At 43.9% G+C, this 22,707-nt stretch overlaps 1 protein-coding gene across 3 annotated transcripts in view; it reads right to left on the reverse strand.

The window, feature by feature from the left end:
- Window positions 1-21,524, reverse strand: part of MKNK1 (MAPK interacting serine/threonine kinase 1) — a 40,058-nt gene extending 18,534 nt beyond the window's left edge. The window contains exons 1-8 of one of the 3 annotated variants that reach the window (XM_075935914.1): window positions 21,365-21,521; window positions 17,927-17,989; window positions 16,836-16,888; window positions 11,556-11,661; window positions 5,925-6,026; window positions 4,416-4,513; window positions 2,800-2,879; window positions 1,593-1,666 (exon numbers count right to left, since the gene is read on the reverse strand). In XM_075935914.1, coding sequence (XP_075792029.1) covers window positions 1,593-1,666; window positions 2,800-2,879; window positions 4,416-4,513; window positions 5,925-6,026; window positions 11,556-11,661; window positions 16,836-16,838 — 463 coding nt within the window. In that variant the 5' untranslated portion in view covers window positions 16,839-16,888; window positions 17,927-17,989; window positions 21,365-21,521. Of the gene's footprint in view, window positions 1-1,592; window positions 1,667-2,799; window positions 2,880-4,415; window positions 4,514-5,924; window positions 6,027-11,555; window positions 11,662-16,835; window positions 16,889-17,926; window positions 17,990-21,364 lie in introns of all 3 variants that reach the window. The other 2 variants (XM_075935913.1, XM_075935915.1) reach the window with 2 other exon arrangements.
- Between the last annotated feature and the right edge of the window lie 1,183 nt (window positions 21,525-22,707).

Consider the following 22,707-nt stretch of genomic DNA (forward strand, 5'->3'; position numbering starts at 1 on the left):
AACTTTATGCTGCAGGGCCCACAGCAAAGCCTTCCTGGGAGTGGCATCAAGGCTGCTGCCAGCCCCACTCCCGGGGAACCTTCGCTGTGGGCTCTGCAGCCGGCTCCCAGGGAGCCAGTGTGTAAACTGTGGCGAGGAGGGGCGGGCGGGCCTGCCCTGGACCGGGGCTACTCCAGCGGGCAGTTAACCTCTTACATTTCTAGTACAAAGTATTGCATATCAGGCAGTAGAAATTAGAATTTCAATGCCAACTCACATTATTTCAAGCGTGCTTCGACAATACTAGTTTAAATACAGACATAACACTTACTCAAATTGACAGATCAGGTCTCAACCTCAGTTTGGGATGTCAGCTGAAGACAACAGCTCCTCTTACTCACAAGTAAACCCACACAACCCCCCAACTGATCCAGAAGCTATAGAAACGGACCTTTTATTTCATGCTGATAAATAAAATGGGTTACAAGTGATTTGGGAAGAGCTTGGGAGGAGAGAGGGATACACAAGGGATATTCATGCTTTGAAAGCATGAACTTAATGTAAGTCTGCCCCCATCTTCTGTTTGAGACACTTCATTTAAATTCACTCATATGGGAAAACTGCAATTCAGTTTTCTTTTGCAGACACAATTCAACATCAAAGAGTTTTGGGGCATTATCAAATTGCATTTTAAAAGGATAAGGAAGCATGTTACTTTTTGAAATGTGTCATTACTTTTGATGTTACAAGTTTTCCCTTGAATCTAGTACAGGAAATTAGTTGCGACCCCCCCCTTCCCTATCCTGACAACTAATTTTTAAAGTGCGTAAGGGGCCGAAAACCCCCGACTTACATCCTTGGCCCACATTTACGACAGCGCATGGCGCCTATTGTCAATGAGGTTCAAGTTACGACACCTGACTTGCGACGCTTCCCTGGGAAGCGAATACAGGAATTGCCTGTATTTTGCTAAAGAAAAACTATGGTTGAACACTGTCTCCAGTCAAAAATTACCTTTGCCTTTCTAGCAGCTACAAAAAGTTTATTCCCTTGTGAGGTGGTTAAAACATCCTCCTTACTAATCCATCAGTCTCCATGTTGCTAAAAACCAATGACTAACCATGCTTAATTAGTCAAGCCCTCAAAACAGTCATAAGCAAGCTGTTATAATTCAGTGTCATCAGCTAGAAGCAAGGTATTATTTGCAACAGTTCCCCATCGCTTTCCAGAAAAAAAGTCAATGAACATCAACACAATATTATTAGGAGGAAAAATGCTGCCACAGAGTGTGCTGTGTCAAAGTGACCACATGACATACTGATGTCTTGATCTGCTAAGATCATGCAAAACAAAGTTCGTTCTTTTCTTCCTCTTTCCATATAGGCACTATTTGACTTGACAATTATATTCCAAAGCTTCCAGAATAGCGAAGTTAAAAGGTTCATTATGTAACTATAAAACAGATTTGCAAATGTATAACCAGCTCCATCAATATGCACCTTATCCTGCATTTAAAATAAATCTTTCATCCTGTTTTGATGAGATCTCTTTAAAACTGAGGCAATTACAGCTTGAGCTAACTCTTAAAAATGCACAAACATGATGTACAGTACCTCCTCGCAATTTCTCAAAGACAAGGTAATACCTAGTGTCATCTTCAAAAAATTCTATTAACTCCAAAATGTTCCTTAAAGAGAAAAAAAAAGTGTGTTAAACAGATTTTTATATATGCTAAAAATATGAACCACAAGTAGCAGCCAAAAATGAAAGCACTAATTGGGAAAAAGGTTATTCTGTAGCCAGTGGTATTTTAAAAAAAATTGTACGTTCACCTTATATGGGTCAGATTCCAACAATTTCATTTCACATGCCTGAAACATTAAGCAATCTCCTAGTCAGGGTTATAAAGAGACCAGCTGAATGGTAATAGAGGAAAATAACCTGTAATAGTTTGCAGTTAATAATTTGGAACAGTGGGTCTTTCCTGAAGGTAAAAATAATTACTCTTCATTCTTCTCCCTTGTAAGTCACAGCATGGAACTTAACACTGCTTGAAGAGACAGCAACATCTGTCTGATAGACTTTGGGCTCAGCGGGATAACCAACAGCTCAAAATTTAGCATTGCTTATTTAGGCTGAATTAATTGTGGCAGAAAGTATAAAAATTCTTTGCTGTCTTAAGAATTACAACATGTAATATCAATCTGCATTCACACTAAATATGAATTTCATATTTGGAAGACTGTCATGAAAGTTATCACTTGTGTACTGGATGCACATGCACTGTATTAGGTGCTTATCAGAAATGGAAACACAACATGTCTCAAAGAATCTAATTAGTTTACCAGTTGGTTTAGAAATGGCCTTTCAAAAGCAATTGTAACACCAGGCAACAGGGAAAAGATGTGTAATGAGTTGGCTATTTTTTCAATTGCCTTTGATAACTCAACATTATCTCCATTCCTGCAGTATTTCCACCTACTACAGTGGAACTATAATCCTGCTGCAGAACAAACAACAAAGAACACTGCAAATACTGAGATAATGATATACAAGGTCATTTAAGAGCAGGACTTTTGAAAAATTATTGGAATTAAAGCCATTTAACATTCAAGCATATTACCTCTAAGCTAATCTGGACGCTAATAAGAGTTTTGAAACAACAAATTACATTTTAACATTTTCTTACATTTTTAGGTAAAATGTATAAGTAGTCAAATGAGTTACACACCCAAAACACTAAGGAAAAAATGCACTGTCCCTCTCTACACCACTAGCTCTTAGAGATACCTGCTAAACACAAAAATAAGCAATACTTACTTGTTACCCTGACATTGATACAATGTTTCTACTTCACGAAAAACACGACTTCGACTGTGCCCAGTATTCTTCTCAATTATCTATTAAGAGAATTCGAATCTATATTTAAAAATGGCTGTGACCTACATGTACAGTTCTGGTTTTGGATGTAGAGATCCTTGGTTTAAATTCTAGTCATGCTCTGTCCCAGGGAAACAACCATGGCTTCTCTAAAAGTGTTAGTCACAGCACTTAATGTAATACTGAAAGGTATTCAAACACTACAGTAATGAAGGCAATCTAAGGACTGGAAGAGAAGAAAAAATAGACATTCAAAACCCAGTTACCACAAGTTTTTTCCTATACATTTGAATTGTGTATGTCCGGAAAGGGAAATCCTTTTGAGATTTCACAAGAATTTTATGGCATGACTTAAATCTAGCAATCAGAAAAGAAGAGTTGGTTATTACAAGCATCAGCAGTTTTCACATCATTGCAAAATGAGAGTTGGTTAGCTAATGCAATAACTTTGTCAAGAGTGGTGTGTTCACAGGTCTTGGCAAGTATGTGCCAATACCAGGTAGTTGCAACACAGTTTTGCACTTCAGGCACTGCTGGGGGGGGGGGGGGGGGGAAAGAGGGTGAAACAAAAGGGAGAGGACTGGAAAAACAAAGGCGTTGCAAAAAGGTTGTAATTAAATGATAGATGCATGGGAAGGAAGCTTGTGATGTAGCTGCAAGATATATTACTGGCTATATAAAATATGATAATTCACCTATAAGACAGTATCACAGGCAAGATATGTACTGTACCTTAATGTAGTTTACTCGTAAAACTGTTATGCTCTACCCTCAGTTTTCAAATTCAAAGATCTTTCAGCTAGATTTTTAGAGGTCTCAAAACAGCTTCCAATTTTTGTATCTCCAATATTGTGCCACGAGTGAGGTAGGGTTTAAACACAACCAAGTAGTGAGATATCTAGATGTTATCATTTACACTTGCACTTAATTGCTGGCTCAAAACTACAGGCACGAAAGAAATTTGTTTCTAAAAGCTGGATGCAAATACTCCATAATCCCAGGGCTGGTGCCACTGAAGAGCTTGTTGCATCATAGCATTTACCTTTATCAAGGTATTTCCTATATTTAGGATGGGAAACAACAATAAACGTAGTATTGTTTTCTGTACACTGAACTGCTCTGTCAAAAATCTCATAGCTATTTAATAAAATACCCCAGACTACTGTCCAATTAGGAAGAAGCACAGTGGCAAATCACAAGGTATGAAAACAAGTTGAACAAAAAAAGCTTCCGATGGACCTTCTCCTCTACTTTTAGAAATGAACACAACAGCTGTTCGAATTCCATTCCAAATAGGATGGGAAAAAGGCAGTGGAGTCCAACCATTATATGAGATATTATTTTGCATGAGCTCTGTTCACTGCTAAAATATTTCAGTTCGTTTCAGAGAGCATGGTACGCAACATTTATCAATGATACTTAGCACTGGAACCGAAGCTGGGGAACCCCCAGTATTCCTTGCTTAATTTTTCCAGGTACTCTCGCACTGATTCAATGTGGGGAATAAGACAGGAAGACAAAAATGAAGGCACTCAGTCCTTGGATACTATACTTACTTTTACTGCATATTCTTGCCCATTTTGCAGACTAACAGCACCTTGAACCTTGGCATATGCACCCTCACCAAGAAGCTCAGCAGTCAACTTGTACAAGTCTGCCAGAGAAATCCAGCACAAAGCTAACATTAGCAGGAGTGAAACTGCAATCCTATTAGCATTAGGAAGTGTTTCTACCTCAGTTAATGTTAGACTCATCTAGTTTCCTATATCCTCAGTATTTACCCAATTAGGGATTTAAAAATTAGTAAGCCAGCCCTGAGTTTTCCATGAGGAAAATGTTTCACCATTTCTTAATCAGAACATGCTCTAGATCAGCAGCAGGCAAATACAGGCCCACAAGCCAGAACCAATTCACCAGAATTAGCCCCAGCAGGCTTCCACCACTGTATTTTCTAGGGATATTAGCGTATAACCATTTAACTGATAAGCTGATGCTTATCGGTTAATCGTATCTGCTACACTCAGCCTGCTCCCAGGGAGGTGGCTTCGCTGCAGCAGGCAAGTGAAATCTCCTCCACAGGAGCTAGACCAGCAGAGGCTACTGGCCCTGCTCCCAGTGAGACTTTGCCAAGGGTTCTGCAATCTACAGCTAAGCTTTAGACTGCAGAGCCCATAGTGCAGGAAACTCTGTAATCCCTGTGATTTTTAGCAGTTACACATTTATCCCATTGCACAATTTTTTACATCCCCAGTATGTTCCTGTGCCTCCACAGGCAGCGGCGACTAGGGATGTAAAAAGTATAAAAATAGAAACCGTGTAACCAATCCAAATTCTATCGGTTACACATTTTACTTGGGGATTTAGGAAGGGAAAGGCACTGGGGACTTGGCTCCACCAACCCCTGCAGTTCCCAATGGCTGGGAATGGCAATCCGTGGCCAACAAAAGCTGCAATTGCCAGTACCTGTGTGGACACAGATAAATACAGTGGTATTTACAGTGGCTGCCAGTTAGAGGCTAACTCTGGCAAACTGTTGCCATTTCACTGCCTCCTCCGATCTAGATTATCAAATCAACAGAAGGCATATGCCACCCACGAAAATAATCCTAAAGTTTAAATATTAAAACTAAAATTGTATTTAGCATAACTACTAGTTTTTTCCCCCACTTAGTGCTATTTTCCACAGAGGTTTTTTTATTATTATTATTACTGATTCATTCAGTTACACTGAGCTGTTCTAACATGGTTTACATTCACAGGCATTTGTTTACTTAATAGTAAATATTTGTGCTCAGATACTCTCAAAAACAAACACCTGTTTGTTCTGCACCCTGCTTACTCTAAAAAGTAATTTATAAAAAGTAATTTACAACAGAAATACAAAGAGCTCACTTTAAGGAATAAAGGCACTGAAGAGGAGAGTAATGAGTGATGAAGAAATAAAAGATGAAGTAGTATTAGTTTTCACTACACTGGCAAAAAGAAATTGTTTTGTTTGGAAAACTGAAAGGAGCCAAGAAGATTCAGACCGAATAAAATCAGAGCTGCACTACATCAACACTAACCTTCAAACTTCCCTGGGAGATGATGTGTGGCTCTGGTCCTCCTTTTCTTCTTTTTCTTTTTCCCATTATCTACTATGGGGAGAGGCTGACTACTGACCATCTCTGTGAGACAGAACAAAGGCAACTTAAACAAACGTACCGTATGTTAGTTGTAAATAAATGTGGGTTGCACATGTGCTCTTAAAATATCCAAAACGTTCACTGCTTTTCTTCTTTTGTATAGATGGACATCTCCTCCTCCCGCCTCCCCCCAATCAGAAGAAAGCTTAAAAAAAAAAAAAAAAAACACCACAATTTGGATACTAAAGTAGTGCTGGTTTGATAAATAAGAAATGTGCACAAAGAGAAATACGAACAATTAGCATGCATATACTGTGAAAGTAGATCCTGTTCCTGAAACCATGGTGTATACTAAGTTGGCCCTGCAGCAATACTGCTCAGTCTGCTACAGGCCACTTGCATGCTTCTAACAAAGAGCTGGGACAGGAGAGCATAGTCTCAGACTAAGGGGAAAAATGGAGAAAGGTAGACTAGACTGTAAACTAGACAATTAGCATACCAAATCAGACCTCTGGTCCATCTCAGCTCTGATAGTAGACATGCTTCACAGAAATGTGCAAACCATCACAACTATACAATAACCTGTCAGTAAGGGATATTTCTTTCTAAACCCAGATCAGTGGTTTGCTTATGCCATGAAACACTTGTGTTCATATCATTTATACATTTTATTTATACATTTTATTCTCATGTTGTGCAATTGTGAATTTTATCCTGACTGTGTACAGTCCTCATTACCATCTTATTATGCCCTTATTTTGACTCAACCGCTGTCATTCACTACCATTTTCCATTGTATATATTTTTTTCTATTTCATTACACATCCTCTTGCCCTTGCATTATGAGAACAGCTAACTAGAAGCATCAGATTTCCCTTTTTTTATGCCACTTATTATTTCATGTATTTGTATCATGTCCTTTTTCATTAGCTCTCTCTTTCAATGGGCCATCTTTTCACTGTCTCTGCGTGCATAAGCTTTTCCATGCCTCCAATCATGCCTACACATGCTAGCTAAAAATCAGTGTTCAAAACCATTACGTGCTGTTTTGCCACAACCTTGGCAACCATTTTTCAGAATTCTTGTAGACAGAATTTCTAAAAAAATGAAATGCAAAATAATTCACTATTTTACTTTTTTAAAAGTTAAGTTGACAATATCCCCATAATGTCTACTCTGTTTCCTATTGTCATTATGCTCAGAATTATACTTTCCACAGGATAGGTGTGATACAACAATATGCAACATGATTTTTAAGACTGCAATTTCTAATGAAACACCCAATAAACAACACATATCTTTATTCATTTTTAAATAATCATTTTTCTGCTCTCCAGTGACATTTGTAAAGCTCTTTTCACAATAAGAGAAGCTATGCAAATGATGAATAAGAGACTACACAAGTGCTGTTGAAGTCACAGGATGAAATACAAAGAAAAACATTTTTCCTGCCAACACCTTTCAGCAACAGTAATTATGAAAGTCACTTATAACTACCATATGCTATATACAAAATTCAGACAAACGTGATTTGGAAACTGATGAAAAAAAGTCAGTTTAATGCCACTCATTGAAATAATTAAAGCACCATTTAGAGTGACAATCATCTTCCCATCTCTGTGCTAAAAAAAGCTCATCTTCAAATCAATACTCCTTTACATATACCCCAATGAGACAAAAACCTAAGCTTCAGAGAGATGCTTTCGCATACCAGAAAGTGAACTAGTCATTTAAGTATAAGCTGAATTAGGGAGAAGTTGACACTTGTAATTTGTGTTCTGTATTGAATTTGTATACAAACAGGGACACTAGATTTGATAATTAGCTTTTTATTTTGCCTGTGATACGATAAGGATACTTCTGTATGACAACATCTAGTTTCCTTTTCCACCGAAACAACTTTAAGAAATCAGGAAGCTCAGTGAAGTTTGGTGCTCATTAGTCTTTGTTTTGATAAACCACCTCTAAACTTAAGCCAGAGTTGGCAACCATTGGTTCTTGGCCCACCAGGGTAACCCACTGGCAGGCTGCAAGACACTTTGCTGACACTGATGGTCAACAGGTACAGCCCCCCGCATCTCCCAATGGCTGTGGTTTGAGGTTTCAGAAGCCGTTGCTTCCAGCAGCTCCCAGTGGCCAGGAACAGTGACCACTTGAAACTGCAAGGGGCCATGCTTTTGGACAGTGTTAGAAAAACGTTGCGTGGCCACCAGTGGATTACCCTGATGGGCCAAGAGCCAATGATTGCTGACCCTTGGCTTAAGTCCAAGTAACAATTTCATTAACATGAGAAGACTTTTACCCCAGCCCCCCCCTTTTTTTTTTTGAGGGGGGGCAAGGGGGACATTACCTCCTTAAGGGAGTACTTTGAAGTAAGTGTTAAGAAGAACAAGCCTTTCATCATTCAGCTATTTTATATTATGGTTTCAGAGGTTAAACCCTGTCCCACAGACAAGACTCCCCACCTTCTCAGCAGTTGATTCTGGGCCTGTTATTGGAGGTTTTTACACTAATACTAAGCTAAGCATTTTTCTTTTTCTTTATTGCGGGTGGTGGTGGTGTCATTTTTAGGAAACTATTTGACCTCTTGATAGAGTAACAGGTGGGTAAAAATAATCAGCCATTTTTTCAGTCATATTCCCAATGGGTAGGGTTGCCAGGTGTCCGGTTTTGAACCGGACAGTCCAGTATTTGAACTTTCTGTTTGAGAAACAAATTGAGAAAATATAAATGTCCGGTATTTTCTAAATAAGATGTAATGTAGATTATGATGTAATGTCAAGTGTGTCCGGTATTTCTGTTGAAACCATCTGGCAACCCTACTAATGGGCAATTCTTTGTGGGTTTGAGTCGGACTATCCTGTTCATCTATTGATTAAGAGATGAAATAGAGAATCACAGCAAGAGGTTAACTCCAGGGTGCCAAAGAGACTATACCTGGCCTGGTGTTTACTATGTAACTTAATAATGATTTGGAAACGGCAGCGAAGTACTGAGGTGGCAAAATTAACAGATAACAAAACCCAAGCTAGTCAACATCGATGAGTGGGGAATTTCAGAGAGACTTAACCAAGCTAGATGAGAGGACAACAGAAGAGAAGATGCAATTCACTGTTGATAAATACAAAGTTATATGCCTTGAAGGGAATAATTTACACCAATATCCCATTCAATGAACTAGTAACACAGGACGGAGCTCTGGGCATCCCTGCAGACAGCTCAATAAGGGCCTCTGCTCAATTTGCATCTGTTTTGACCACAGCTGTATATGGAATGGGATAGAAAATAGGTCAAAGCTATTCCCTCCTCCCCATTACAGTACTCTCTTCTTGCCAACTCATCTCAGCACTAGAGACAGTTCAGAGATTGCTGACAGGAATGATAAGGAGCATGGGAAAACTTATATGGAGAGACTGAAAGTTTAGAGTTGTCTTTTTAAAAAAAAAAACACCTTGGAGCAGGGGTGGGGAGCCTTTTTGGGTAAGGGGTCGCTGACCCATATAAAAATGAGTCGGGGGCCACATACGAGTGGAAAACAAAATAAAAAACAAAAAACCCAAACCAACACCAAACCCTAAACAAACCCCCAGCTGAGAAGGAGAAATACATTCCCCCACATTCCCCTTGCATACCAGACCCTGGCGTGAGGAGGTGGGGGAGAGAAGCCTAGTAGATTTTGTGCACTCCTCCCTCACCATGGGGCAGTGGAGAGGCTGGAGCAACAGTGTGGTCTTCCCCAATGTTGAGGGTGCACTGAACCTCAGGGGCTAGGCCCAGGCAAGCTGGGGGCCACATCTGGCCCCCAAGCCTTAGGTTCCCCACCCTGCCTTAGAGAGTAGCAGAAGAGATAAGAGAAACAGAAGTTCTGGATTTACTCTCTCAAAACAGAAGGCGACATTCAAAGAAACTGAGTGTCAAAACTGATAAAAGCAAAATCTCTCCCTCACACAGTGCACAATTAGCCTGTGGAATTTATATATAGTCAAGGCCAAGAGTTTAGCAAAATTTAAAAAGAATTTATCATTTGTGTGGTTAAAGTTTTGGAAGGCATACAGACACATGCTTTAGACCATATGTCAGCCTCTACTAGGGATGTAAGAGTATAGCCGTTAAGCTTATTGGGTACCCAAACAGCTACATGCAGCTCCTGGTCCGTTTCTTAGGGAGCCGCCTGCCGCCCAGCACTATTACTGTATCAGAGGCAGCAGTGCAGGCCATCAGGTGGTGCGCACCAGGATCCAGGTCCTGGTGCTCATCAGCTCCCAGGGAGCCAGATACATGTAATCACTAGAATCTTCAATGGTTACAGGGTTACTCAATTACAAGTATTTTAACATGCCTGGCTTCTATCAGGTTTAAGAGGAAACTTGTGGGGGCAGAATATCCTACAACTGCCTACTGGAGAGTTTCACTGATGTAGCTGGTACTGGTTCCAGTCAATGCCAGAATGCTGAACTAGCTCAACTACTGGTATGACACACTAGGGCCACTCCTATGTACAGGGTAGACTTGAAACACCTACACAACACTTAGCCACAAAGGCTAAAATTTAGTTTCAGAAGAAGCTAATATTCAATCACAATCACTTTTTACTCCACAGGAATAAGAGGACTTCTTAAAATCCTGTCTACAGTACAGACTAGCTCCTACTTCCACCAAAATCAAAGGGAATTTTTCCACTGACTTCTGCTGGAACACTCTCAGGTGGTCAGTGAAAACTAACAAATAGTCTGGTGGCACTTTAAAGACTAGCAAAACATGTAGATGGGATCATGAGCTTTCGTGGGCACAGCCCACTTCTTCAGATGACTTTAAAGTGCTATGAGACTATCCGTTTAAGGTTTTCCTGTTACAGACTAACTCGGCTACCCCTTCGAAACTAGTGAAAACTAAGACATACTATGGCCATTGATCAGAGAGAAAGAAACTATGGTTCAATCTCAGCATCAGCCTTCATTTTCCCTTCTGCTGAGGCACTGCAGTTTTCATTGGACCCAAAGAGGTGGAGCTCTCCTCCTGTGGTATAATACAAGGAATCCTACTAAGCAGAGAATAAATTTTGTAGCACCAATTCTGCCTGAGTCTCAGGCATTGCTGCTCTAGTTACATGTCTGCACACAGTGAACTTACTTAGTATTAGAGCCAACATTCAACACATATTTAAAGTCCTCCCCATGATGCTTTCTCCTTCCACAAACGTGTTCTACAAACAGCTACGTTCCACTGGATCAATGAAACCACTGACAACAAATATGGCACTCATGAGTGCCAAACAGAATTTCAGGTCACAGAACTCTCTACTGAAAAAAATAAAAATGACCAAAATTTTGCATTAAGTTCTGCATCCAGAACTAAGCTTCCTCACAAATAAGTACCCCTCCTTCTCCCCCCCCCCCCCCCCCACACACACCAAAAACAAAAAATACCTTAATGCTAACCTCCTGGGTTGGAAAGATGGATATATAATTACTTTAAAAAAAAATCAGGGGACAGGGAGGGAGGAAAGGAAAGCACTTGGGTACCACAGTGATGGACCCCAGCATAAGAACCTGGGAAATAAAATGTAAATACCTGGTCTGTGTTGGATTGACTTCATTGGAAGAAGGGAGTTTGGGTAGACAGGCTGATTACCATTTGCCTCAAAAACAGGACTTGCTGAAGTAGGATTATTTTGTAACTAAAAAGAAACATAAGTATATTTAGAGTCACAAATAGTTTACCTTTGTTATTTATATTACAATAGTGCCTAAAGGCTATTGTAGAGGCCTTACTGCTCTAGGTTCAATAACATACAGTAGAAGGAGACCTCGGAACTCCCAAAGAAGGAAGGCAGAAGGACTGTATTCTCATTTTACAAACAGGAAGCTAACGTGCAGTGAGCTTAAGTTAACTGCACATGGTCACACAATCAGGGACAGAGTCAGGGAATTGAACACCGATTTCGCAAGTCTTGGGCCAGCCCTCAACCACAAAGCCATGTTCCCCCAAGGAAATCCCCATTTCTGTTTAGGGTAGGGGTATAACATTTCACTCTCCACAGACATGCACACATGAGAAGACCAAGATTCCAAAAAAGCACACACAGCATACTCTGGAGCAGATCCTCAACGGACTGCCATAGTTATATCACTGTAGTTCCACTGAAGATAGGGAATGATCCTCATCGTATAAATTTTCTCCTCTCTTGTTTGCCAGAAGCTGGGAAATAGGCAGCAGGGGGTGGATCACTTGTTGGTTAGCTGTTCTGGGACACGTGGCATTGGCCACTGTCTGTTGACAGGATACTGTGCTAGATAGACCATTAGTCTGACCCAGAATGGTCATTCTTATGCAAGATTGTGCTGGGGGTGAATGCCCACCCCCAAGGGGTTCACAGGGTGCAGAGCCTATGGGCCCCATAGCCAGCCCCTTTGAGCAGCGTGCAAGGGCATGGAAGATAGGGAACCTGCTCAAGGCTCCTGTTAGGCTGCAGGATAATGGTGGCAGGTTGGAAGTGGCCCACAGGCCTCATTTTGCCCACTCCTGCACAAGTAAACACATACCTTGCAACCATTCTTGAAGGCTGTCCAACCCAGGCTCTGACAGACTAGGAGATCATAAGCAAGATATTTCTACAGCTAGGGAACTTCTACTCAAAAGATGGGCCACCAATGCTCAACAATTCATCTCCAGCTACCAACAGGAAAATAGCCCCAGATAACGTGTGTCATGAGAAGGCATTGACAGAAAGAGAAGAAGAGTAATCTGGACCCACACTCTTTGGACTGTCATAGTTTATAAGCAATGCTTTGAATTTCACCTGGAAATAAATCAAAAGTCTATGCAGTAGGGATGTTAGAAAGAATTTATTTTAATTATCATGTAACCACAACAATTCTTAGTGGTTACACAGTTACTCAGTGTTCCCCCAGGGGCCAGGGCCGGCATCCAGTGTGCTCCCAGCTCCACTCCCGAGGAGCCCCATGTCACCCCACGCTGCTGCCTCAACATCAGAGGCAGCAGTGAGGGGAAGAAGGTGGGAAGCCTGTTCACAAATGGAGCCGGTTTAAAAGTCAGCTCCCCGTGCAAACCGGTTTCACCTGCTGCCTCGCGCAGTTGCCTCTATCAGAGGCAGCATCTCCCTATGGACAGAGGCTGCTCCAGCATCCCATGAGTAGCCTCTGACCACAGAGCGTCCAGGCTCGCCACAGACAAAGGCTGCTCCGTGGGATGCCAAAGCAGCCTCCATGCGCAGGAAGCTCGGGCCCCTTGTGGATAGGGGCCGATACAGAGGGAGCAGCACGAGGCAGCAGGCAGGAGCCGATTTAAAAACCCGGCTCCTCACACAGACAAGCTCCCTCCTGCCGCCCCACGCTGCTGCCTCTGTCCGTGCCAAATCCGGGCAGGAAGCTCACATGCATGCTCTTCATTTAAAACATAGACAGGCAGGCTGGGACTGAGCTAGTGTGCCGGTCTGATTTTTAAATGCAGAGCATGTGGGGATGGGGTGGTGGTTTCAGTTAACTAGAACCAGTAACAAAAAGCAATGGCTTATCGGTTAGCTGGTTAACTGAGTAGTCCTAAACATCCCTACTCTACAGAGAACAAAGTGCTGGCACAAACCTATGCTCAGCGTGTTAAGCACTTAAATATGCAAGATAATATATCGGACAATATAACTTTACTATATTCACGGGTAACTGGCAAAAACAAGTCAGAAGACTCCCTTCCAGAACTGCAACTTAAAGATCTTTTAAGCACTGTCTTTAAAAAAAATCATATCTTACTTCTGCTGGCTGATAAGCACCAAGCAGGTGACCCTCCATGGCAGAGTAGTCCAATCATTCTGAATAGAATTAAAAACACACAACCTTTTCTTCCTGGGATTTTTCTTTGTTTACAGAGGGCAAAAACATTCAAGCGAAGCTGCATAAAGCTAGACTCAAATCCAAAGCTAGGCACCTGAACAAAAGTGGGCTAAGTTTCAATGAATGTTGAACAACTTGCATCTCCCTAGAATTCTACTACTTTTGGGGTTCAGTATTTTTGAAAGTCAAGCCATTTAAAATTAATTCCATACTTTGACACTTGTTTGCAACTTTAGGCACCCAGGATTAAAACTCACAGAATTTCCAGCCAAGACCCAAGAAGTTACCTACATGAGCCACAATTACGAGAGTCAACTAAATAGGATTTGTTTAGCAGCTGTTGATCTTGCTGGAACACGCTAACAGGGTGAACTCACAGAAGAACAATGCTATTTTATTACAAACACTTGTGAAAATGCTTGAGCAGAATGCGTCACAGGCTGCCAAATGTAGAGTGATGCATTAGTTCAGAGTGAAAAACTCAATTAGAAATCACATTCTTTACAGCATTCTGTTAAATCATCTTGCTCAGAACAAATCAACTGATGCAATACAGGGTAGGATTCAAGGATACGCAGAAGTAGTAAAGATACTTGTTTCAAATTATGACAAAAAAGGCATTTCTATTGGTCATTTATCTATCTTAATATCTGACAAATCATTATTTGCTGTATCTCAGCTATCACAGTACCATAGTAGTCACTACTACTGTTGGTGACCTAAACAGTAACGAAGTTACGAGGCGGGTAATTGACTAATTGTGTAGTCAAACAAATTGTATTGACTACATGATTAGTCGATAAGGAAAGGCTCTCTGTCCCTGCTCACGCTGGTCCAGGAGCTACCCCCTACTGCGTCTGCAGTTTAAATATAGTATGAGACAGGCGCGCAGGCAGTCTGGCTCCTATTGCATTTCAGCTGCAGAGGTGCAATGCGGGGGAGGTCCCAGACTGGCACAAGTGCCAGGTGGCTCTTACTACATTTAAAATGCAGTCGCAGCGGTCCCCGACTGGTGCAAGCCGGGACTGAGCTGGGCTTCTTCAGTCCCATTTTGTGCCAGGTCCAGCAACCCCTGTCCGTGGTCAGCCCAGGAAAGTCACCTTAATGCTTAACAGGAAAGGCAGCTCAATGCTACAGGTTGAACCTCTCTAGTCTGGCACTCCGAGGACATGACTGGTTCCAAACAAGAGAATTTTCTGGACCACAGGAGGTCAATATTGTCTAACAGCATTGCCAACATTTCCATTACTTACTGAGATGTTAGAGGACATTTTGGGGTAAATCAGAGCTAAACAACAGCACAGAACACAGAGCTAGGACTGATGGCTGTAAACAAACTTTATGGGAGCAGGGGAAACCTGGCCACACCCTTCTCTGGACTAAAGAGGATCAACCAGTGAACATTCACTGATAAGCAGTCTTTATCATTTTCCAGTAAAAATTAAGTTCCACAATAATTTTGCAACTCAAGAGGAGTTATTTAAAAAAAGACAAGATAATAGTAATAGTACTCAATTTGACTTAAGCAGATCAGTTTCTCTGATTCTCAAATCATAAAGTTGTTGAAGTGTTTTAAATCAGAAAAAAATATACAGGATAAGTCAGTTTTGACAGCCACTTAGAAAAGATTAGCATTATGATTTTTTCTCAATTTGATTGCTCAGGGAACTCTATGATCTCAAGATGAATCATCAGTTAGCTCTTCAAACTCTAATTTAATCAGCTAACCTATTATTCAACTATAACCAGAGATGGAAGCTGTCTAGGAAGTGGACTTTGAATGTCTAGTTGCTTTTTTAAATTTTGTGCACCTATATTATTCTTGTATTTCCTGCTCTTCAGATCAGACTCCCTCAAATCAGATACACTATAATTTCCGTACTCTGGGTGTGCCTAATTTGGGACAGGGATGTTAAATTGCATTTAATTAACTAATCGAGTTGTCTTTTAAGCAGGCTACCCCCAGCACCGGCTCCTGCTCCCTGCCTCCCCCTCTCCCCCCACCTTGCTACCTCTGGCTATGTTCCCCCCAAGAAGCAGCTCAAGAAGAAATGAGGACAAGGACGCAGAGAAAGAGGACACTGAAGGACACAGAAGACCTGGGAAAGCATTGGCTCTCTCCCACTTAAAAGACTCTGGGACTCTTTAAACCACCCAGCAAGTAGGAATAAGAAATCCTCCGGAAAAGGCTTTATTTTCCGGAGAATAACATCTAGACTGGCGCTTTTCTCCGGCTTTTCCCCAAGCCGGAAAAAAGCGGCAGCCATGTTAATGCAAATACCGCGGGGGATATTTAAATCCCCTGCGGATTTGCCTATTCCCAAGTGCTACATTAGCATCCCTTTTCCGGAAAGGGGTGCCAATGTAGACGTAGCCCATATGTTCTAGTGAACCTATGTTTGTGGCACAGCTTGTATATTCAGGGTGATGCAGGTCCGCTATATATGTGGGTCACTCCCACAACGTACACAATGTAACGCAGCAAAAGGGCATGGAATAAGTGCACTGGGCTCGGGCAGCAGGTTACTGACTATTCTCATTATGTACCCCACCCTTGTCCTCCAACCCAAACTTGTCCCCGGATTCTCTATTCACGTCATAACTGTTAAACTTGCAATTCGAACTTGCTTTCAAACATTCGCTTAACACAATTTGTCAAGCTGTCTGTACTTCTAATTCTGATTCTTTAGGAGGAGTGACCCATGATTCCATCTTTTTATGTTTTAAAGTATACTGTCTCAATCAAGAAGTAATGATCTTATCTAGAGTGTAAAGGAATTCTCCCTTACCGCAATTAGACAGCTTTTCTACAATTCTGTCATTTGTATATGCTAATAGTTTTCCACTATGAAAGTTCAATGCTCTTTACAAAAAGGTTTAGTTTAGCAGTAAACAGTGACTAAAATCTCCACTGACAGCTGAAACTTGTTATAGATGAAACAATAGTGATAGAGTGATAGAAATTATACAGGTTCCTGAAAGTAATGCATATTAACAGAATTACCATTATTTTCAGTAGAGGAACTCCCACTGTGTCACAATATATAATGGCCCTCTCTGAAAAAAAATCACTGAGTTTAAACATTCACTGAGTTTAAACATTTTGAAAGCTACAGTATTTTAGGTAAAAGACACCACAGGCTTTGTTTTGCTTGTAAAATAAAGAGGTATTGAAAGGAAATACCATCTATGCATAGCTATTTGCATTTGATATTTTGCAGCCAGGCTAACACCACTTTATCTTTGTCATAACTGATTTAAAACGATGGAGTCAAAATGACTAAAAAGAGACTAATCGACAACCAAATTAATATTTAAGACTCAGTAATTTAGAATCTGAGCTGAAAATTTTCAGTTTAAGGCCAACCAGCAAGATTTCATTTATTTTACACCAAACATTTGTAGTTTGGTCACAAAAAAAACAACCAACCACCCAAAGCATCTGAAACTGTGACCAAGTCAAACATGTTACTGAAGAACATTTAAAAAAAATTAAATCTACAGAGCCAACTCAAACTTTGAAATAGTGATACTAACAACGTGCTCTCTTCATTTTTTTTTTTTTTACTCTGTTAAGGCTAGAGTTTGTCTGAACTATAGCCCTTTCACGTGTACAGACTTACTACCTTTGAGCCAGTTCTCATATTACAACTTGTTTTCATTTATAGAATTCTTTTCAGAGACAATCAGAACTACTGACGTGTACAAGAAACAATGCCAAAAAATTTTTTTTCACAGTAAGGCATAAGCTCTGGCTATGTCTACACTTAAACCACTACACTGGTGCACTGCTGTGGCATTTTGGCATAGCCACCACTACAGTGACAGGACAAGTTTTCCCATTGCAGTAGTTAAGCTAATCCATCTCCCCGAGAATAAGTAACTAGGTTAACAGAACAATTGTTATGAATGCTTTTAAAGTTAGCTAAAACACTGCTTTTAAAATTACAAGTGCTTAAACTATATGCATACAGGAACAAGTTTGTCTCCAAAACTGAGACTACACAGCTTCATGCAAATGTCAATGCACACGGACCAAACATACTGAGAAACTTGTCCACAGTAAGAGTGATGTTAATACTCTACATGCTTTACCTTAGAAGAACAGAGGAAGTTCTTCAGTTCCACAATTTTATTTTGCCTCATAATATCCGGCATCTAGAAGGGATAAACAAGAATTTATTTTTGAAGAAAGTCAAAGTGCAGGTGTTACCTGCTCAGTTTCAAAACATACACTGAAACATTCAGATAAGCATCTATACCAGATAAGGAAGTAATTTGTGTGGGGTGGGAAAGGGGGAGGCATTCCAAGAATTTTGGTAAGTGGCCATGGGTAGGGATGTGAATGGTGAATCAGTAAAGCCCTACATTGAGTGGGTGTAGCTGATGGGCCGTATTTTGCCCACACCGGAGCTACATGTAGCCTCTATTTGAAAAAAAAGCTTTGATGGCCATCTAATTCAGCCCAAATATAAAAATATTCTAATTACTGTTGTTTTCAGAGCCAAATTAATTCTCCTGTAGGCCTGGGGTTATTAGCTTTTGTGGGTCCTTACAAGTCTTTTTCCTAATTTAAAACAAAACTATAACAATTATGACACCAAGGCAGTTAATGTTACACAACATTGCCCTTTAATTCAAAAAAATATATTCTGCAATTACACTTCAGTCTTAAAAGATGTAGAAATATAGTTAATTCCAAACAGCCTACTTCTTATTTTAGAACAGCTGTTATATTAGTTTCATTCTGGGAATGATTTGGGGCTTAAGAGGGGGCTCCAGGCTCGGGCAATGTGTCAGAGTGCAGTGCCAGAGAAGACAAAGGCTCTAGGAGAGAGTTTAGTGCTGGAAGACATTCGGACCTGCGGCAGGAGGCTGGGGTACAGGAGCGCGTGAGGAAATGCTTACTCCAGGCAGCTCCTCGCCAGCAGCACACAGGACTCAGGCGGACTGCTTGCATGCCATGACCCCATACAGCTCCTTCAAATGACTAGCTTCTGGAAACTCTCTGCTTCCTACTTGGGGGATAGGAAGATGGCAGGCGTTGCTGATGTTGCTGGGAACTGGCCAATAGGAGCTGTGGGTAGAGTCCCGGAGGCAGGGGCACCATGTGCAGTCACCTCCCTCCCACATCATGCCAAGGCCCACAGAAACATGTCAGCAGCTTCTGGGAGGGATATGGGGTCACAGGATGCAAGCAGCCTGATTGAGCACTGCTGCACCGCTGAACTTCTAGCAGCCTAGAGATTGTGACCGACTGGCAGAGGCTCCAGAAGCCACCAGTCAATTGCAATCGAGGGGTTGGTGACCACTGATTACATTATTATGGACATATTTTTGTGGATCCCTCCCCTTAGCCAGAGGCTTTTCAATTCTCATTGTATTTTTAAGATAGGAGAAATATATAGTCAATACTGAACTCAAAATAACAGATTAAAATATCTAAAAAATACAGTATTTATTTTAACTAGGGATGTGAAAGTGCAAACATGGGCTCGTTGGTCAACCTTCACAATTACATGCAAGATCCCAATATATGCAGAGAGCTAGCTTAAAAGCCAGTCATGGTGCGCACCCGCTCCCTCATGCTGCTGCCTCGGTCACAAGCGGGGGAGGGAGAATGTGGGAGCCAGTGCATGTGGGGAGCCCGCACAGCACTCCCCCCCCATGTAACCCTATGGCCTCTGAATTTTTCAGCAGTTACATGTTTATTTAATTAACCACATTTTAGCATCCATAATTTTAATAGTGAAACAGAGACAGGAACATTTCCCCATCTCCCCCCCCCCAAATGAATTATAGTCTTATTAGTAAACATCATCTTTGATCGCTGCACTCTCTTTTATATAAACTACAAAATACCCTAGGTCTGATGCTCTCATGGAGTAGTTAATTATACACTAAGCAAAAAGAATCTTCCAAGTTGTTTTTATGTTCCAAATATGGGGCTCCAAGACTAGAAGCTCCTTCACATAGTACTGATCTCCCAAAAAAGAGCTATTTTGCTGGACTGCATCAACATAGGTTATTGTATTGCTTCTCAAATGATAATATCAGGCTCTAAGTTCATAGGCGTGGATTCACAACACCTCTCCAGATAGTTGATACAGTTCTGGAATTTTGTTTTTAAGTCTCATCTTAGCACAAAAGGAAAAGCTTTCCAAGAGTAGAAGAGACCAAACCAAAACCTTAACTTAACTGGTAAAGCCCCATATTCCCTAGCTCTGTTCCTCACAGGACCCGCCCTCACCCCTTGTCCTCCACCAGGGCTGGGTGCCCTAGTGAGAGACCAGGAGGCCCTGCCCTCACCAGGGTCGGGACACCTTCTCTTCTCCCCACCTTTATCTGCCCTACAGTATGGGGTCCCCCTCCTACACCGGGCCTGGGTATTCTCCCTCTCATGCCCCCCCCCCCCGAGCTCACAATGCCTCTTAGGCTGGGGCACCCCTGTTTGGGGCTGTGCTAAGAATGCTAAGTATTGAGTAAATGACTGACTGTGTGTACTCAATATAGTTTGTATTGAGAACATAATACGTTGGTAAGGGGCCGTTGCGGCTCTGCAGTTTAAATGTAGTAGGAGCTGAGTGCGCAGCCACCTGGCTCTTACTATCTTTAAAAAAGCAGAACCGCAGCACCGCTGTGCCTCTACTTCCCCTGCCCTCTCCGCCCTGCACCATGCAGAGGGTGCTGGGGGGGGGGGGGGGCTTTTAAGCCGGCCTACCCCAGCACCGGCTCCTGCTTCCCCCTCCTTGCTGCTTCCAATAGAGCGGCAGCGGGGGGGGGGGGGGGGAGCGTGAGTAGTGGACTCGACGGCTCTTCTACATCCTTCGGCTGGGCCAGTGAAGGGGCGACTGGCTGGAGCAGAGGAGACTGACCCTGGACTATTGGACTAGTGCTCGGGCGCCCGGCCCCGGGTGAGAGGACAAGGGCTGCAGGCCTGTGGGGGAGGGGTGGGAGGGGTGATACCTGGGAGGGGCCCGGCCCGTGGAGGGGGGTGATTCGCGGGGGGGTGATTCGCGGGGGGGGGGGGGGTGATACGCGGGGGGGGCTCGACCGGGGGGGGTGATACGCGGGGGGGGGCCCGGCCCGGGGTGATACGCGGGGGGGGGCCCGGCCCGGGGGGGGGGGTGATACGCGGGGGGGGGCCCGGCCCGGGGGGGGGGGGGTGATACGCGGGGGGGGGCCCGGCCCGGGGGGGGGGTGATACGCGGGGGGGGGGCCGGCCCGGGGGGGGTGATACGCGGGGGGGGGGCCCGGCCCCGGGGGGGGTGATACGCGGGGGGGGGGCCCGGCCCCGGGGGGGTGATACGCGGGGGGGGGCCCGGCCCCGGGGGGGGTGATACGCGGGGGGGGGCCCGGCCCCGGGGGGGGTGATACGCGGGGGGGGGGGGGCCCGGCCCGTGGGGGGGTGATACGCGGGGGGGGGGGCCCGGCCCGGGGGGGTGATACGCGGGGGGGGGCCCGGCCCCGGGGGGGTGATACGCGGGGGGGGGCCGGCCCGGGGGGGCTCCCGGCGAGCAGCGCCCCGCTTACCTCCATGGCGGCCGCGCACCCCTCCATCACCTCAGCGGGCGCGGGGCTCCCCTCAGGGCAGGGCGCCGCCGCGGAGGCTCACGGGAGGAAGAGGCGCGGCGGCGGAAATGGGGGAGGGGGGGAGAGCGGGGAGGTGCGCGCGCGCGCCGCTGGCAGGCCGGGCAATCGCGCGCCGATGTAATCGCGGGCGGGGTGAGGGTCGCTGCAGGCGCGCGGAGAACGGCAGCCGCGCGCAGGCGCAGTGCTGCTAGGAGGAGTGAGGAGCTGTGGGAGGAGCCACAAGCCACGCCCCCTGGCCGGTGGGCGTTGTTTAGGCGCCACCTGCTGGTCTGGCAGACCAGGGGGTGAGCTGCTCCCCATGGGCAGGCCAGCTGGGCCCCAGGCTGTGCAGCTGCCTCTTGGGAGTTGCGCTTTCCCCACCCACTGGCAGCGGTGCAGAGGGCTTGCACCTGCCCTGCTGAGTCGTGGGGCAGGCAGGGGGCTACGCCACGTGCTGCTGTCGGGGGAGCAGAGGGAGGTGTGAATAGCATGGGGCATGGGGTATGGGGCTAGCTCTGCCAAGGCGTATAGAAGAGTAGCCATCCTGGGTTAGGCCAACAGGCCGTCTAGCCCAGTACCCTGTCTGCCAGCAGCAGCCAGTGACGGGTCTTCTGGGAAAATTAACAGACCAGGGTAATTAGTGAGTGGTCCATCAGCTGAGCCTGGCTTCCTGTGGGCAGTGATTTAGAGACACCCATGGCATGGCCTTGCATCCCTGCTCATCGTGGCTAATAGGCCTGGATGGACCATCCCCTTCCCTTCTCCTATTTATTTCGACTTTCCTTATCCTCTAACCATAACTCTGGTCATCTGAAGAAGTGAGCTGTGCCTACAAAAGCTCATGATTCCATCTACATGTTTTGTTAGTCTATAAAGTGCTACCAGACTGTTTGCTTGCTGTTTTTTCCTGTAACAGACTAACTCTGCTACCCCCTGAAGCTCCTGAGCATATCTAGTTATTTTTTAAACTCAGACTTTTTGGCTTCGACAACCTACCCTGACACCCATAGGTAGGACAGAAAATGTCTGGGGTTCCTAGCAACGGGGAGTTCCTGGACGAGTCTGTGGTGGATGCTGGGGCAATGCCTGTGACCCTGTCCCCTCTCTTTGCATCCTGCCATTGGCTCCCTTCACCTTCCCCTTCCCTGGGCTCTCCTGCTTACCTAAGAGGTCAATTTCTGCTTGCCCTCAGCCCACGAGGGCAGCCTCCATGGCCGAGTTGTTACAGCACCTTTGTGCAATGCCCATGTTGCCTTTTGTGCTTGTCAAGAGTGCCCCATAAGCACCCACAAAACCAACTCATT

The sequence above is a fragment of the Pelodiscus sinensis genome, chromosome 9 (genome assembly GCF_049634645.1).
Source record: "Pelodiscus sinensis isolate JC-2024 chromosome 9, ASM4963464v1, whole genome shotgun sequence".
NCBI classification, from domain to species: domain Eukaryota; kingdom Metazoa; phylum Chordata; order Testudines; family Trionychidae; genus Pelodiscus; species Pelodiscus sinensis.